The sequence below is a fragment of the Cervus canadensis genome, chromosome 7 (genome assembly GCF_019320065.1).
Source record: "Cervus canadensis isolate Bull #8, Minnesota chromosome 7, ASM1932006v1, whole genome shotgun sequence".
Classification (NCBI taxonomy): Eukaryota; Metazoa; Chordata; class Mammalia; order Artiodactyla; family Cervidae; genus Cervus; species Cervus canadensis.
The window spans coordinates 35,846,687-35,865,795 of record NC_057392.1 but is presented as its reverse complement, the minus strand read 5'-3'; the positions used below and the strand labels follow the sequence as shown (position 1 = coordinate 35,865,795).

The following is a 19,109-nucleotide window of genomic DNA, read 5'->3' as shown; positions in this document are numbered from 1 at the left end:
ACAGTCTAGGTTCACATTTTCTCTCAGTTCCTGTGCCCATGAAAGAAAATCTGTCTCCTGTAAACCCAACCTCCCTTTTTCTAAGAGAGGTGGTGGGAGGATAAAGCCTGAATGCCAGAAATGAGCCACTCTGATGCCACTCCAACCCCAGCACAAAAAGGTAAAGGCATGACTGTAAGGGTTCCAGGCAGCTAGTTTGAGGTGCTCGTTTTTTTAAACCTGCTATCATCCTCTTTTGTTTTTCTAGGAAGAGTCTCTATTTTAAAAATTAAGATTTCCTCTTTGGTGGGAAACAGATTCTTTCTTCAAAGATTCAATGGTAGATTGATAGAGAAGTAGATCACAGTCCAAGGATCAAACTATAGCTCCTGCAGTGGACATGCACCATTTCTGTAGGCTTCCCCAGCACATGTGGCTGGAAAAGCCTGGAGTTCTCTGTATTCGGCCATCACTGGCCTCTGAGTACATACAGCAAAAGGAGATTTGAATAGTCTGCCCAGAAAGTAAACTCTGAAGTCTTGCTTGCTCCCTTGGTGCCAGGGTCTTCTGTGTGGGACTTTTACCTCTCAACTTTCCTATCTATGACTTCCCTAGACAAAACTCTTGCTCTCCCAGCCCAGCCTCACTGTTCCCCACATCCTCCCAAGCCACTTACCCACAGAAAAGCTTATCCTGACCATCTCATCCTGAACTGACATTTCCTCCTAAAGGCCTGTGTCTTAGACCCTTATCTCCTCACTACCTTTTAATGTACATGTTGTCTCCTGACTTAACTGTGAGTTCTTACAGGGCTAGGACTCTGAAAGAGTCTGCATTTACTCATCCTTCAATTTGCACAGAAGCAGGTACATGTGTGCTAAGTCGCTCAGACATATTCAACTCTTTGGGACCCTATGGACTGTAGTGTGCCAGGCTCCTCTGTCCATGGGGATTCTCCAGGCAAGAATACTAGAGTGTGTTGCCATGCCCTCCTCCAGAGCATCTTCCCAACCCAGGGATCTAACCCACGTCTTTTACATCTCTTGTACTGGCAGGTGAGTTCTTTACCACTAGCACCATCTGGGAAGCCCAATAGAAGCTGGTAGCCTGCCTCCAGTGTGTGAGCGTTGATGAAAATGACAGTGACAAATGAAATGAGGTTTCTCTGCAGTCACCCCACCACCATCACCCACCACAGAGCCCTATAGCCCTAAGCCCTGCCCAGTGCTTTCAGAGGGGATGCAGATCTCAGCCACAGGATCTGCTCCCACTGCCAAATTCAAAACCAGGTCAGGTCTTTGTTCGGTTTTCTAACTTCGCATTTGTAATCAAACACAAGCTCCTCACTGGGGTCTGCACCATGGAACTGGAGGGACCGGTAGAGGAAACATAGACACAGAGGAGGATGACATGCACTCACTTGACAGAACACACACGCACACACATGCACACACATACATACACACAGAACCGTGACGTTCAGATGCCAATACGTCCATCTGTGACGACAAAGGCCGCACTGGGTCTCCTGGAGGATGCCCGGGCGCTAACCCGTCTCGGTAGGGAAGCTGAAGCTGGCCAGGCTTCTGTAGCTCAGGACGTTGAAGTACTCGTGCGGCTCGGCCTCGGCGTGGTCCTCTCCGCCCGCGTCCCCACACAGGCCGGCATCTGCCTGCACACAGCTGCCGGGGGAGGACCCGACCCTGGGCCTGGACGCCTCGGGTTCAGACCGCCTCTTCCCAAGGTCACCTTCCGCAGAACGGATTCTGAGAGATTTCTTCCCAAAATACAAACAAACAAAACAACCCACAAAGTGAATATGTGGGGATATCATTCAAAAGTGACTCTCCAACGTGATCCAGTAATAATTATCTCTGCCTTTCTTACACACACACACACACACACACACACACACACATTGTGTTCTTATCAACACCAGTTCCTTAACCCTTAATTTCTTGACCCCCTCATGGCCAGCTTTCAGCCCCAGCCGCTCCACTGAAAGGCTCCAGGCTCCCCCACATCTCCTTCCGGTCGGCTGAGCTGGGGAGGCTTCCGGGCCCGTCTGTCACCGCTCCCTGGCTGCCTCTGACACTGCTGACCGCTTGCTTCCCTCTGAGATGTTCGCCTTCCTTGCTTCACTGCTCCCATGGCATCACTCTCTCTTGCTTCTCCACCCCCTCCTGAGAAGTCTCCCACCTCCTTTCTTAGCTGAGCTTGCTCTTTTTCTTTTTTTGCTTACACTTCATCTCCCCAGATAAAGACGTTTTTCCAGGCTTCCGCCTCTGGTCTGTCATACCCAACACTCTCTCTTCCTCTGTACAGCAGCTCAACAATTCATCCTTATGTACATCTCCACCCACCCTCTGTCCTCTGAGGATCCCCACATCCCTATCCAAACTACCCAGGCTTCTGCCCTGAGCTCCAGACACAGAGGTCCAGCTGCTGAAGGGGAGCCTCACCCCTCACCACTGGCACACAGCAAGCTGTTCTGATTTATGGTACCAGACGACCAGAAATCTGGAGGCTAATACTAAACTCCAATGGGTCGGGACTTCCCTGGTAGTCCAGTGGTTGAGATTCCTGTGCTTCCAAAGCAGGGGATGCTGATTTCCATCCCTGGATGGGGAATTAAGATCCTACATGCTGTGCAGTGTGGCCAAAACATAAATAAATAAGTAAATATCAGAGCTTGGGCTTCCCAGGTGGTTCAATGGGTAAAAGAATCTGCCTGCCAATGCAAGAGATGCGGGTTCGATCTCTAGGTCACAAAGATTCCCTGGAGGAGGAAATAGCAGTACTCCAATATTCTTGCCTGAAAAATCCCATGGACAGAGGAACCTGGCAGGCTACAGTCCATAGGGTTGCAAAGAGCCAGACACGAATGAGCATGCATACAAATATCAGAGCCTAATAAATAACTTTTAAAAAAATTCCAGTGGGCCATAAAATCCCATCTGATTTTATTCTAAAGTAGCTCTGAAATTGAGCCCCTCTTTTTTCATCCACTTCCATGTCTCATCTCTCACCTGTACTTCCAGACTCACCACTCTCTAGATTCCCTCTAACCTCGGCTCCAACTTCCACACGGCCACCATCCTTCAAAAATGGAAGTTGGATCCTGCTATGCTTCTGCCCTAAAACTCATCCATGGCCCCTGGTGTCTATGGGCAGGTGCTTAACCACCTATAAATGCCACAGGTGGACTTCAAACCCCTTGAGCTGTATTAACAACGGGTTGTGTAAAGTGCATTTTTCTGGGAAGAAAGTCCACAGTTTCACCATATGCCGCACAGGAGACTGTGAGTAATGCGCCCCAAAATGCCTTTTGTGATCTGGTCATACTTGCCTTCCCAGCTTCATTTCCTGCAGTGCTTCCCTAACCAACACTCCAAGTTCAAGTATAGGGCCTGGGTGCCAAAGAGGCACCATTTATTGAGAATCTGCTATGAGCACCAAGTGGGCTAGCTTCTTTATGTCATCTCAGCAACAACCTATTGAAGTTTCTACTTTTGAGTGAGCTGATAGGCTCAGACAGGTGAAATCTCAGTTCTGACTTGAGTTTGTCTGACTCTGAGCCATGCTCTTCTTAGCCAAACTGCCTCTCATCTCGCAGTTTCCAAATGCCATGCACTGCTTCCTGCCTCTCTGATTGGGTATATGTTACCCCTACTGTCTGTTCCCCACAGTTCCCTGAAAAGTTATTTGCTCCTTCCTCCAGACTCGGCTCTACAGCATGCTGTTCAGGAAGACATCTTTGATCCTTCCAGCAGAGTTACATCCTTCCTGTGTGTTCCACTATGGTCCTGGGTGTTCTCCGTTGTAACCTTTGATACTGTCTATAATTGTTTACCCTTCTGTCTCTTTAGACCCCAAACTGTGAGCTCTCCTGAGGGAAGGATCTGTGCTGTGTTCCTCTTGGTAACCTCAGAGCCCATAATAGATGCTCATTGTATGTCTTAGGACTAAAACATACACACACACACACACACACATACACATACAACACTCTCTCTTTCTTCTCGCCCACCCCACTAGCCCCAAATCTAAATGAACAAGATTTTTCAAATCAAAATATGGACTCATGGTGAGACAGGTACATATGTACTTATGAGGCAAGAGGACAGACAGTGAAATCTGTTTGGGAAAATCAAGGATGTGAAATCAGCCATCACATCCCCATGACAGTATCACAGGTGAGGGTCGTGCTTAGAGGCAAAAAAAAATCAAAGAATAGCAGGCACAAGCGGGGTGGCACAAGAAATGCCTGATGGCACGCCATGCAAAGGTGACAGTCTCTCAGCCTTCACAGATGCTGCTGTAAAGCAGGTCACCCAGCCCCACCATAGATCCAAATGACACAATTACAAAGAGCTGCAAACAGGCTTGGAAAATAACAATGAACACAAACCACATTTCATTCTGTCCACCTCACTGCTTCAAAAATAAGAGAACCGTCTTCACTACTGGCTAGTGTCAAGCTCAACAGGATACAAGTAGATGCAGAGAGGCTGAATGGGAGGGTGGGTTGCATGGATGGGCACCTTGAACACATATCAAAAATTAGGAGCAGGGTCACACTGCTGGCCCTGAGGAGCTGGGTCCTACAGACTGTTTCATTCACTCCTTTTCAGTAGGAGTGGCTGCACCTTACTGTGGGTGTGAAGGAATGGGTGGTTATTGTAGGTCACGTGATGCTGTGCTTAAAAGGAGTTCTTTATCCCTTAATGCAACTCTATCCATTTAAAAAAATACTGATACCCAGTTCTCAAAGAGCTGATTGTGACTTTTCCTGATAGTGTATGTATTCTCCTTCCCATTCTTAAACTGCCTACCCTTGTCTTTAAATCACAGGACTATTTTGGCTCCCAAAATTCCTCTGGGAAAAGTAAATATGTCTGAGATGGGTCTCTCAGCTGGTCTGTTTTCATTCCATCCTGTGTTGGGAACCCTACATAATCAGCATAGAAAACAAGTCTGGGATTAATGCACTGATGTTGTTCTAAAGGACCACAGGGAGCTATGGAGACTGCAGGACACACACTGTCCTCTTGGGGAACATAAGTGCAGTTGGCAGCCACTGTCCTGGAGCTGGACATACCCATCTCTCCTTTCCCTTACACAAGGTCCCCTGGGGGAACTTTTCCCAATAGTTGGTCATCAAATTCTCATTTACCTCATCAGTCTATGCACTATAACTATTGAGCACCAAGTATTATGAGGTGCTATAGTAAATAAATTTTATAATAATTATAAGAACTTAATAAAGAACAGTTACTAATCCATATCAAGAAAACCGCCAGGTGCCTTACTTGAATTATTAGACTTGAGTTTTTCTACAACTCTAATAGGGCAGTGCCATACTTATTATTCCCATTTTACAGATGAAGAAACTGAGGGTCAGCAAAGTTAGGTGGCCGAGCTACTCAAGTGGTAGACCTAGGATCCAAAACCTAGGTCTGTCTGATTTCAAAGCCCAAACTCCTAAATAATGCAGCCTATTGGCTCTCAGGGTCTGTAGGAAATGCAGCTGGTGTTCTGCTCAGATCGCCTCCTCACCCAACCAGTGTTCCCACTCCCCAGACACTGCTATCATGGACCCATGTGGAATAGTAAGAAGCATATATTGGTCTCTACCCCCAGTTCATGTTAATATCTGGTCTTCATTAAACCCCAGTTCCTGACCCTAATATTTCCCAAGTGATGGGAATGTCATACACAAGGCTCCTAAATCCCTTGGAATATTCTGGATGACAGGAGTGTCTTTTGTTCCAAGAAGGTGACTTTTGGTGTGCTCTCACATGGAGGCTGGTCACCAGAATGACCAAGCCATGAGCAGAAGCTCGGAACTTCTGGTCCTAACCCCTATTCTCCAGGGAGTGGAGGGGACTGGAAAATGAGTTAATAACCAATCATGCCTGTGTGACGAGGTCTCCATTAAAAACCCCAACAGTATGGGATTGGAGAGTTTCTGGGTTGCTGAATACATCCACACTCTTGGAGGGCAGCACACCCAGCTCCATGAGGACAGAAGCTCCTGTGCTTGGGAACTTTTGAGACCCCATCCCATGTATTTCCTTCATTTGGCTCTTCATCTGTATCCTCTATCAAATTCTTTATTGTATAATAAATTGGTGCATGTAAGTGTTCCCTTGAGTTCTGTGAGCCATCTTAGCAAATTATCAAATCCAAGGAGGGGACTGTGGAAACCTCAATTTACAACCAGTCAGACTTCCCTGGTGGCTCAGATGGTAAACAATCTGCCTGCAATGTGGAAGACCTGGGTTTGATTCCTGGGTGGGGAAGGTCTCCTGGAGGAAGGCATGGAAACCCACTCCAGTATTCTTGCTGGAGAATCCCCATGGACAATGAACATAGCAGGCTATAGTCCATGGGGTTGCACAGAGTCAGACGTGACTGAAGTGACTAAGCCGCAGCAGCAGTCAAAGGCACATGTGACAACCTGGGACTTGCAACTGGCATCTGAAGTGAGGGCTGTCTTGAAGGACTGAGCCCTAACTTCTGGGACCCGATGTTAACTACAGATAGATACTGTCAGAACTGGATTGCTTATAGGACGTTCAGATAATGTGGCAGAATTGGTCAGTGTGGGAACATCTGGTGGCAGAAGTGTTCTGTGCACTGTTAAGAGTAGAGAAGAGGAAAGGACAGCGTTTTTCCAAACGGTGGTGGTGATTTATTCGCTAAGACATGTCTGACTCTTGCAACCCCATGGACTGTAGCCTGCCAGCCTCCTCTGTCCATGGGATTCTCCAAGCAATAATACTAGAGTGGATTGCCATTTCCTTCTCCAGGGGATCTTCCCAACCCAGGAATCGAACTCAGGTCTCCTGCATTACAGGCAGATTACTAACTGAGCTTCGAGGGAAGCCCATTTTTCCCAATACAACTTACTAAATCAGGAATTGGCAAACTAAGACCCACAGGTCAAATCTGGGGCACCACAGGCTTTTGCACTGCCCATGGGCTAAAAGTGGATTTTATATTTTTAAGTGGTTCAAAAAATTCAAAAGAATAATATTTTATTAAACATGAAAATTATATAAAATTTAAATTTCAGTGTTTATAAATAAAGATTTATTGAAACGTGGCCAACTCATTTATTTACATATTATCTGTGGTCCTTTCACCATAGGATGGCATTGTTGAATTGTTGCAGCAGAGACTGGAAGGCCCACAAAAGCTAAAAGATTCTGGCCCTTTACAAAGAAACTTTGCCAATCTCTGTACTACATAAATTTGAAACTTCAACAGCTGCCTATGTTTCTGGAGAAGATCCAGGGGACACCCTTTTCCTAAAGTGGAAAGGAATGTGCTAATGAAGAAACCACCAGCATCACTGAGGTGCTCAGAGGTAGCTCTCCTCTGTATGCTGGGGTTGAAGTAGGTGATGATGTACAGATCTGGATCCCCAGCAGCAACAGGGATGAGGAGATCCCCCAAATAATATAGGGGCAGATGGCAGCACGTAAGAAACAAAGTGGATGTAATTACTGCAATGGCAGCCAAGGAAACCTGGCCTGTAGCAGTACTAAGATGGCTAATAAAGCCCAGTGGTTCCAGGAGAAATATAGATGGACAGCTGACAAGGGTATTGCTTAAATGTATAATCAAGAGTTCAAGGATACATGAGAGAAGATTGAAGTGTAGAAAGCCAAGATCTATAATAGTCATGGTGTGGATACTGTCTGTTCACCCCTCAACGTCACTCTCCATCCTTCTGTGTCCTCTTCTGTGCCCTGAGACTGAACTACACATGTGTGCCGTGTTGTGTTTAGGTCCTCAGTCATATCCGACTCTTTGTGACCCCATGGACTGTAGCCCACTAGTCTCCCCTGCCCATGGGGATTCTCCAGGCAGGAATACTGGAATGGGTTGCCATGCCCTCTCCAGGGGCTCTTCCCAACCCAGGGATCGAACCCAGGTCTCTCGCATTGCAGGTGGATTCATACTGACCCAGTGATTTCTCTTGCTCTCTGGCTTCAGTCTGGGCTAAGTCAATGCAAAGCAACAGTAGGAGAATGGAGGAAGGAGAGTGAGGTGAGGGTACATGTTCCCCAGCATTCTCTCTGCAGGGTGGACTTGGACTGGCTGTGATCCTCAATCAAAGATTAAAGTATTTCTCAAGGTGGTCCCCTCCACACAACTCTCTCTTTCCAGGGCCTAGTAATCACCCTTCCTTCCAGGTTTCAGTAATCATTCTCTCTCCTTTCCCCTAAAGATCTCAGGGTGGTAACAATACATTCCTACATGCCCCCTTATGTTTTCCCTCTAAGCTTTCCAATACTTTGTAAATCCCTTTATTAAACTGTCCTCAAACTACTCAGCTTAAGAGTACTATGTTTCTCTGCTGGACCTTAAATACTACAAGGATAAAATGCATTTGAGCAATAAGAGAAAGAAGACAGAAGCCATAGCCAAAGCATAGGAAAAAGCAGAGGAACTGATTTAAACAGGAAGCAGCAGACATGTCAAAGAGGGGGCTGGTGAATAAAACACTTTAGAAAAGGAGCCACAGAATTTGATACCTACTGCACTCTCTCTTTTCACCTCTTCCCCTTTCCCTTATACAAACTTGTCTGGAATACTGACCTGAAAATTAATCAGTCTTAATCATTAACAGGAAAATGTGTTCTGCTACTTCTGAAGAACCTTCCATATTTCCATGTGCCAGAGCTGCAGAGTTCTGGTGACAGCAGAGGACATCTGCTCACCAACTACCATAACAACTCCCTTCCAGCTCATAGATCAGTCACTGTTCTCTTCACCTCTTTCCTCTAGTCAATCACTTTTCTTGCATTCATTTTCCCCTAGAGGTTTCATTTACTAAACCTATCTACTGTGATAGCTAAGACATAAATGAAAATACTATAAGTCATTAAGTCATTGATTTTTCCAATAGCACTAGCCACATTTCGCTGGATCCCCAGCACCCTGTTCCATGATGCCTACTGAACAACAAGGAATAAGTGGCCACATCCTTATGAACCAAGTCGGTCAGCAATTTAAATGTTTGCCTCATAAACCTGGAAGTGAGGATCTGAACCATAGGACAAGAAATTTTTGTAGGCGAATTGGTGGACCAGGCAGTCATATGTTGGTATTAGACTGTAACTTTCACCTATCACATGAGTTTTCCTACCATTTGGAAAATCTCTTTCGCTTCCTCTGGACCAAATCTGCAAAGTCCAACAGGTGCCTGAAGCACTATTAGACCACTGATTGGGGGAGACCAGGCAATTTGTCACTCAGAGGGGAATAAGACTTTGGTTCTGCTACCAAATTCCCTTCCCCATCCTCATTCCAATCTGTTCTCAATAAAATAAGGTTAGAGTAAGTGCTCCTGGGATTTCTTCCCTGGCAGATCTGAATGAAGACAGAATGTTTGTCAAATGGAACATGTTACTATTACATCAATACCCTGGTATTGATGATAGGTTACAGAAAGCAAAGTGGGTTTATCTACACAAACTAAGAATTTAAGATGTAAGATATTAGACTGAAAATTCAAGATTAGTCAGTGGTGATAGGCATGAGTATGCACAAAAGTGTAACTCCATAAGCAGAATTAACAGTAGGAAAATATACACAAAGTCTAGACACTTATACAGTATTAAGGCTATTTTAAATATAAATTATCATGACATATAAGTGGAAAAACATTACAATAGCACTTTCTTATTAAGCAATTCTAGTTTCTGCAATTTCATTTCAACTCTTAGGCCTGGAGAGGGAAGCAGCTCTTGAAGATCTTCAGAGGAGTAACAGGAGAAAAATAGTCAAATAGATGTTAAATAAGAAAGAAGAGAAAATCAAAGGATGGTCCATTTCTAAGAGATAGAGAAAGGGAAAAAGAAGACAAGAACTCAAAATAAGCGAGACAGATGGAATCTGAGCCTAAGAACACACAGCTGTGTAAATCTCTCCCTCTGACTGGCAGTGGCCCAGCCAGATTCTGGCTAAATGGCTGATGAGGAATCAGGTAAAGTGGGGCTAGAACTCAAGTTGGGGGTCTTAACCCAATATAGCCCAAGGTACAGAGTGGGTGGGTTGGCTAAATATGTTCTGCTTGTAGTTCAGCCTTTGAGGGATTTCCCTGGTGGTCCAGTGATTAAGAATCTGCCTCTCAATGCAGGGGATGTGGATTCAATCCCTGGTTGGGGAACTAGGATCCCACATGCCATGGGACAGCTAAGCCTGTACACAGCAACTACTAAAGCCCACACACCTCAATTAAAGAGAAGCCTGAGCACCATCCCAACGATAGATCCTGCATGCTGCAACTAAGACCCAACACAGCCAAATAAAATAACTATGGAAAAAAAAACAGAGTCAGCCTTTGATTGCAGATAGGAAATGCAATGTCAGAAACAGGAGTTCTGCTTCTGGTGGAACAATGATTACCTATGTTGCTTTGAACCAAACTTTCCATTGAGAACAGCTAGAAAAGCTAAATAATATATTATAAGTGTCTATTTGTAGTCATCTGAAATCTATCAAATCAGTGAGAAATTTTGGGCTAGGGAGCAAAGTCTAGGAGTAGGAAGCCCAGAGAGATGAGATGAGCATTGAGGGAGATTTTCTTCTAGAGAAATTTCCTGAAAGTCACGGCCAAGAAGCAGATAAACTCCAGGGTTTCTGGCTGGAGGGACAAAATTTTGATTTCAGAAATCACTGAGGAGGGAGACTTTGGTAAACACTACAGGCTTTGAGTTAGGATCCCAAAGGACTACCCTCTACAAGTAAGGAAGTAGCAAAGTTGGGTCCAGCTTTAAATTCTCTCACCACTGATTTAATTAAAGTGACAGGAATGCTAGTGCTTTCATACAAGTCATCAGACAGAAGCCAGTGGAATCCTCTCTAGAGGAAGATGATATTACCTAGAGCCTCAATTTATTGCCACAGGTCTTGAAGTAGAAAGTACAGCACTCAATGAAAAATAAACAGTCAAGAAGATAAGACAGGTCCAAGAAACAAGAAAAAAGAGAAAATGTTAAAAGACCATAGAGAACACAACTAATAGGATTATCAGGCACAGATTTCAAAATAACTGATTAATATTTTCAAAGAATTTAAAACAAGATTAGGAATTTTGGCAGACTATAAACTATTCAAACAACAAAATAGAGGTTGTGGATCTGAAAAATATGGTAACGGAAATTTAAAACTTAATGGATGGGTTTAACAGAAGATTAGATACATCAAAGAAGATACTTAGTAAACTGGAAGGCACATCCAAAGAAAACATTTGATGAGACAAGTGGATGGAAAATTCCAAAAAGAGGGTAAGGGGTGTGGGAAAAAGTGAAAATGTTGAAAATATCACCTGTGATTAGAATTCCAGAAGGAAAGGAAAGCAAGGACAGAGAATTAATATATGAAGAAGTAACAGCCAAGAATGATACAAAACTGACAGAAGATATCAAGTAACAAATTAAAAAAGCACTCTGAACCTCAAACAGAATAAATACATAGATGACTATATCCAATTATATCACCATATAATTGCTGAAAATCAAAGAGAAGGAAAATATTTTAAAGAACAAGAAAACAAAAACAAACACTGTCTTTCACAGAACAAAAATAAGACTCCCTTATAATTTCTCAACAGAAATATGGGAAGTCCGAGACAATGGGACAGTATTTTCCATGTGTTGAAAGAAAATAACTGCCAACATAGAATTCTATACCCAGAAAAACAAATAGATCACTTCTAAATTAAGGAAAATTAAGATATTTTCAGACAAACAAAAAGTGAGATTATTCATCTCTAGCATGCCTGCTCACAAGGAAATGCTAAAGGATATTCTTTAGGCAGAAGGAAAACTCTTCTAGTTATAAGAAAGAACATGAAGAAGTGAAGAGCAATAGAAAGGTAAATCTAAACAAACATTGACTCATAAGACAATAATCATTTCCAGATGGGTGGTTAAAATAGAACTAAAATCCATGACAGTGATAGCAATAAGTCGGGGAGGTAAGAAAAGAGTTAATGTGTTCTAAGGTTCTTGCAAAATCCAAGAGATGATAAAAGTACTAATACACATTAGATACAATAAATCAGAGATCTATTTTATAATCTCTAGAGTAACTACTAAAGAAAAGAAAAAATGCATAACTACCAAATAGATGTTTTTAATAATAAAAATACTTAATTCAAAAGGCAGCAAGAAAAAGATTAGGGAAGAAGACAGGCAAAACAAACATGAAGAGAATAAGGTGGTAGATGTAAACCCATACGTGTCAGGAATAACAGCACCAGGTACCAGTCCAGAGAATAAAGCAGGCTGTAGAGTTGAGTTGTTAACTGAGTACAGTCAGAGTTGGAGGGAAAGTAGGCAGGCTGGGGAGGAGGATCTGGAATGAGGTGGAAAACAGTGTTAGGAATCACAGGCTTGTACTCCCCAAAATGTTTGTTTAGTAACTTAAATTAAGGCAACCTTGGATGGCTTAAAAGACCCAAGAGGGAAGATAAAAAGGAGTGGAAATTCTTTCATTCATCCAAATCAGTAGCTTCCCAGGTGGTACTAGTGATAAAGAACCCAGCTGCCAATGCAAGAGTTGCAGGAGACTTGGGTTGATCCCTGGGCCAGGAAGATCCCCTGGAAGAGGGCATGGCAACCCACTCCAGTATTCTTGCCGAGAGAACCCCATGGACAGGGGAGTCTGGCCGCCTACAGTCCAAAGGGTCGGAAAGAGTCAGACACGACTGAAATGTCATAGCACGCACGCACACAATAGTAGCTGCCAGTTACCACACAAGGACATGAATATATGAAGAAAATACATTTCTTCATTGTTTATAAAGCTTCCACGTGTAATATGCTACCTGTTCATCACAATTCTGGGATATAGAGTAAGCAGAATCATAATCCCTATTTTACATATGAAGAAATGGAGACCCAAAAGATGAAACAACAACCCTATCATCACACATTCCATGCTGAGAATAGAAATTTCCAATTTCCCATCCAATACTCTCTTAGCCACATGACCTCTTAAGCAAGTATAATGGACGATTTACAACCTACTGATCTTGCCATGCACCTTTTGCCCCTAAATTCTTGGAGTGTTGATTTTTCATCCTGCAGAAGTGCTAGGTAACCAGCACTAGTGACTGGCTATTAAAATTTAAGGAGCTAATGTTCAAAAACCCCTGGCACAGAGCAGATGCCCAAGATGCATCAAGCTCACAGTAGATAAATCGGACTCTCAGAGGAGTAGCTTAAGGGCCAGGCAGAAGCCAGGAATTGTAGGCGACAGCATGATGTGGAGGATACAGGTCCAAACTTTCAGGAGCTCCTAGACAAGGGAAAGGGACAAAGAACACAAACAATGCCACTGAAAGGCAGAGAAAGTACCGCGGCAAAAGGCATAGAGAGCAGTGTGGGGGGAATCACATCTAGACAGCAAGAGGACAGGAAAGGACCAGGGATGGGATAGGATGGGTGGTAGGGATGGGATGGCCAGGACTGAGAGGTGCAGCCAGACTCATTACCTTTCTGGCCAATGTGGCCACCACAATGACTGCCGCGCAGATGACCACCAGCACTGCGGCCATGGCTCCAAGCAATGGGATCTGGAACCCAGCGCTGTACTCAGCCACTAGAGGGAAGACAAAACTAAGGTGAGTGGGAAGAGGCCAGAAGCAAAGGACAACCCTGTCCAGGGAAACCTCAGTGTCTGGGCACCAGGGGTGGGGATTGGCCAGGCTTTTCTCAAATCACAGGACTGGAGTCTTCAAACCCAGCTCTTTGGACAGCAGAGCATCTGCCCAGCCCATCACAAAATGAGTAACTGATCCCTCTAGGGCTGTGCCTCACGCATTTGACATCACAGCAGACCATTTTTAACACTCCCTTCTCCTGTTCCACAAAATCACTTTCAGTAATAGTCACAAAGTGAAACAAATAACATTCAGTAAAAAACAAGTGAATACTTTCTTTTTATTAAACTTTGTGTTTATAATCAATTTGATATTTTGAAAAGTTTAATTAAAAAGTAAAATTAATATTAAAGTACAAAGAAGAAAAAAAGACATATAACCTTTCCCACACCATTGATGGCAGCAGACAGCAGCTCTGAGGGTATAGTTGAGTGGAACCTGAAAACCTGTATTAAAATCAGCTGTACCACTCTGAGCAACGGCCAGGCTCACCTTCTTCTTCCACCCTACAGTCATATGGGGATTGGGGGATCCTATTAATAGCTAACACTGACCTCATGCTTGCCACATTCCAGGTGCTATTCTAAGGGCATTTCCTTTTAGTCAGTAATCCAATCCTATGTTCACACCTCAAAAGGTCTTACATCTTCTCCTCATTTCACAGTTGAGAAAAACGAGGCACAGAGAAGCCCAACAATCTTGTGTCTGAGGTCACAGCAACACTAGGATTTGACCCAGGCCATCTGAGCCCATCATCACTTTTCTATCCTGTCCCTCAGCCATGAGAACAGTCATTTCCCCCCTCCAAAGAGGTTTAAGTGTTCAGGTGGATAATGAAGGCGAGAGCATTTTGGGAAACCATCAAGTACTAAAGAAATGTAACTTGTACATTTACACTTAGCACAGACTGAGTTCTAATCCTTTATAAATGGAGAGGCTAAATCTAATTGGCATGATCACTGCTAAAGTAATTAATGTGATCCTTTCTCAAATGGGTTCTTCCCCGGTGGTGCAGCAGTAACGAATCCACCTGCCAATGCAGGAGACACATGAGACTCAGCTTCAATCCCTGGGTCAGGAAGATGCCCTGGAGTAGGAAATGGCAACCCACTCCAGTATTCTTGCCTAGGAAACCCCATGGACAGAGGAGCCTAGTGGGCTACAGTCCATAGAGTTATAAAGAGTTGGACATGACTGAGCGACTGAGCATGTACACGCTTCTCAAATGACCTGAACAACTGGTCTTCCTAACAAAAACACATAAGATGTGCTTTTACCCAAACAGGTACCATTTACCCAAATGGTCAGTCATGGCTGACCATTCAAACTATCGAGAGTGCTTCTAGAATCTAACATACCCTGCTCTGCCCCTAGAGGCTCTGACTGAACTGGTCTGGGATGGGGTGCCAGCTTCCATACCATTTGAAAGCTCCCTGGTGATGTGAATGTGAACCAGGGTTGGGAGGTCTTGCTCTGCAGTGTTTCAATCATCGAGCATGAGCATCCTCAGCCACCTGGCCCCAGAGGACATACCTGAGTGTCGTAGGACTTGCAGAAAGAGTGTCCCTTTGTAAATCCCGTCAGGGTAGGTGTGATAGATGCAGGTGTACTCTCCTGTGTCGTTACTGGTCAGTGACTGGAAGGTGAGGCCCAGATCGGAGTCCGGGACCACTCGCTCCCTGAAGGCAGGATCGATATGCCACCCCAACCTGGCATGATGAATGGCCACAACTTGGTCTTGCTGCTTCCAGTTGACTTGGGTCACTTTGGCAGTGGTGGAGGAGAGGTGACATTGTAAGGTGACAGAGCCACCTTCCTCTGCAGAAATGTTCCCCATTGTTACTATTCTGCCTGTCACAGCTCCTAGAGAGGGGGAAAGAAGTGTGCATTTTTAGCAGCTGGTCTTGAACCGTTCCATAGAAATCCCAAGGAGTCTTTGAGGCCAAAACTGGTTTTCGGTGTTTTACTTTGGTTTTTTTTTTTTTTTAGATTTTTTTTTTTTAATGTGTACCATTTTTAAAGTCTTTATTGAATCTGTTACAATATTGCTTCTGTTCTATGTTTTGATTTTTTTGGCCACCAGGCATGTGGGATCTTAGGTCCCCATCTAGGGATTGAGCCTACACCCCCCTGCACAGGAGGGCGATGTCTTAACCACTGGATCGCCAGGGAAATACCAGAATTGGATTTTGGAATGACAGTCTCTCCAGTTCCTCCTGTCTTTCCCCCATAAAGACCATAATTCCTATACAATGTAGCCACTTTACCCTCTCAGGACACTCTGCTGGAATGTTATTTCTTGATGACCTCATTGATTGTTGTCTCTCTACCTAAAATATAGGCCCTTGTTGGCCACCACTTCGGCAGCCAGTTCTGCTCTGGGCCCATTATCCTTTGAAATAAGACCTGGTTGTTTTTATTGACTGCCATTTGGGGTGCCTGGAAAATTTTCAGAAAAGCCCTGAAATCTAAAGGAAAGGAAGCTTGGAGAGCAACTCTGTTTCTCCCAGGCAAAACCACCCTCCTCAGCACTGACCCCCCGCAGATGGTTCAGAAAACAACAGGGAAACAAAATTATAACAACTTTTAAATATTTCTGCCCTCTCAGACACATTTATTTATGATTTTTAACACAGAAGGAAATAGGTTTAACATAAATTCAATCTATAACAGTAGAATATCTGGAATCTGTGACGATGATGTTTTTGACTCGCAAAAAGCATACTATGTTTTTCTAGAAGTTTCCTCAAGGACAGAAGAAAGGAGGATATAGCAGGAGGGAACTTCTCCCAGCAAACCCATTATCCCTCCTCCTTAGTCCTTTTCTCACCTCCTGCTTCTTTTTTTGGGTCAGCCAGGCAGGCACCCCACAACCCCAAGACCTTCATCTACCACCGAAAACATAACTGGAGCTCCTTCTCAGAGACAGCGTTTTCTCCCACGAGGGGACACAGGACTCTGAAAACTGTATTTCCTTCCATCAGATGGATGAGGCCTTGGCTCTAGTCGCCCCTTCCCGCCCGCTTTCCCTCCTGTCCTGTCCTGGGCTAGACTTCAGATCTTACCTGAGGTGGGGAGGGGAGCCTGCCTCAGCCCCTGGGCCCAGATCAGGAGGAGACACCACTGCATGCTTCTGCCCCAGGGGGCTGACAGGAAGCAGCTGTGGCCCCTTCTGCCACCGAAACTGGCTGACTGCTGATGGCAGGGTGAAACTGAGCCTCTGAGGAGAGAGGGTCTCGGAAAAACCAAGTTCAGCAAAAACAATGTCAAAGACAGATAAAGCTCACAACAAGAGCACAAACTGCAATGGGCAAGCCACAAGAAAAACCATGAAGGAAACACTTTAAAAATAAACAAAAATGTGGTTAGAGGTACACTGGTCTTTGGATTACTATTAGTCAGCCTATAGTTTTCAAGTTCTGTCTCAATGTACTTTTTAAAAAAATCAGCTTTTATCTAACAAGCTCAAAAGCATCTGTGTAATGCCCAAGATCCTGGGGAACCTGTCCCTGCTGGGGTTCACTGGGCTGCCCCGACTTTTTCCCACTAAAGACTGTGCAATGAGAAGAGAAACTTAAGTTTGTACACTTAAAGACCAGGAACTGCACTTGAAATCTAATGATCGTGGGAACAAGAGACATTTACTTCAGAAACAAGACGAAGTCTTGACCAAACAGAGCAGCTTTCCCTTGAGTAAGGGAAAGAACTAAGATTACCTCTCCTTGAATCTTACTTCTTCGATCTTACTTATTTGGACTGAGATGTTGTTGAATTCGGGCTTAGTCTCTCTGACCCAGTAGAATCAGAGGAGACCAGAAGAGTGAGTTTTCTCGTGAATGGTGACCCCACAACCACTGGGGATGCAGAGGGTGAGCCCCAGTTGCCTGACCCTGGATTGGGATTGGCTGACACTTGCCTGGAGCTCCCAGCTCATCATCAAGCTCTGCTGTTGGCCCACCCTTCCTTCCTGCTTCCCTCCCCACCCAACACCCCCGCTCCCCTGTCTCTCTGTTCATTCATGTGAAAGTCCCTGAATGCCTGTGAAGCACCAGACTCAAGACTAGGCTCTGGAGATATGAGGGTGGATCATCACAGCCCCCTGCTCTCAGACAGTCCACAGCCAAAGCTTGCTCTCTGGTGAAGCCATGCTCTGGAGAGAGGAGGTGGAGGGTACACATTCACCTGCCTTCGGGGCTCGCCACTGCTGCCTTGGACACGCCCCATGGTACTGTCTTAAAAGTTAGCTGCTCCACCAGGGGGGACATTGGAAGCCTGGTGCTCTGCCCCTCATTCCAGCCTGCACCCTGAGCATCCCACACTGCCCAGACTCCTGTCCTCCTTTCCTCCTGCAGGACACTCCATCTCAAACCAGTTTCCTCCCCTCCCTGGGTACTGCCTACTCCCAAGTCTACACCATGACCCATGTACAACATACACCTCACCCCCCAACCCAGCCCCTTAGACAACACATGCCTAACCAACTACTTTCTGCTCACCCCAATTCAACCTGTCCTTCAAGGCTCACATCAACACATCTCCTCCACCGCCTCTCCACAGTTACAGAGCTACAGCTGAAGAAGCTAAGAGACCTAATGTAGGTGCAGAGGTTGAACTGGTGGGGCATTTCCAAAACTGGTTGCCAAGGCAGAAGAGCCAAGGGTGGGAGAGCAGCGAGCGGCTGATGGGAATAAAGCACAGAGAGACGTGGACTCTGGCATTTGGACTGTAAGAAACTTAGATTGCTTCTACAGTGGGGATTGGTAGAAGCCACAGAGGCAGGACCTGTCTTATATACAGCTGGCCTTCTGGAACTATGAGTTCAACATGTGCAGGTTCAACCAACCACAGATAGAAAATATTTTTTTAAATTCCGGAAAGTTCCAAAAAGCAAAATTTTAACTTGCCTTGCACTGGCAACTATTTGCATAGTATTTACATTATATCTATAACTAGTCACATAGTGTGCTTGCGTGCCAAGTCACTTCAGTTGTGTCTGACTCTTTTCAACCCTATGGACTGTAGCTCACCAGGCTCCTCTGTCCATGGGATTTTTCAGGCAAGAATACTGGGTTGCCATGCCTTCCTCCAGGGGATTGCCCCGACTCAGGGAGAGAAACTGTGTCTGTCTCTTGTGTCTCCTGCATTGGTAGGCAGCTTCTTTGCTACTAGCGCCACCTGGGAAGCCCCATTCACATAGCATTTACATGCTATTAAGTATTATAAGTAATCTGGAAATGGTATAAATTATATGGGAGGTTGTGCCTAGACTATAAGCAAATACTATGCCACTTTATGTAAGAGACTTGAGCACCTGCGTGGTTCCTGGAACCAACAACCCCCATGGATACTGAAAAATGACTATACAATGAGAAATCCAAAGAAACTTAGACTAGGTTAAAGAATTGTTCTTTAAACAATCAGTCCAAAGAGGAGCACAGGCAGT

General features: G+C 44.7%; 1 protein-coding gene across 1 annotated transcript; it reads right to left on the bottom strand.

Moving 5' to 3' along the window:
- Positions 1 to 966: 966 nt before the first annotated feature.
- On the bottom strand, positions 967 to 16,877 carry TIGIT (T cell immunoreceptor with Ig and ITIM domains). The gene is made up of 4 exons (XM_043474913.1): positions 16,732 to 16,877; positions 15,200 to 15,529; positions 13,499 to 13,605; positions 967 to 1,756 (listed from the first exon to the last, which is right to left on the bottom strand). Exons 1-4 carry the CDS (start codon positions 16,793 to 16,795, stop codon positions 1,526 to 1,528), a joined length of 732 nt encoding a protein of 243 aa, XP_043330848.1. The 5' UTR covers positions 16,796 to 16,877; the 3' UTR covers positions 967 to 1,525.
- Positions 16,878 to 19,109: the final 2,232 nt, after the last annotated feature.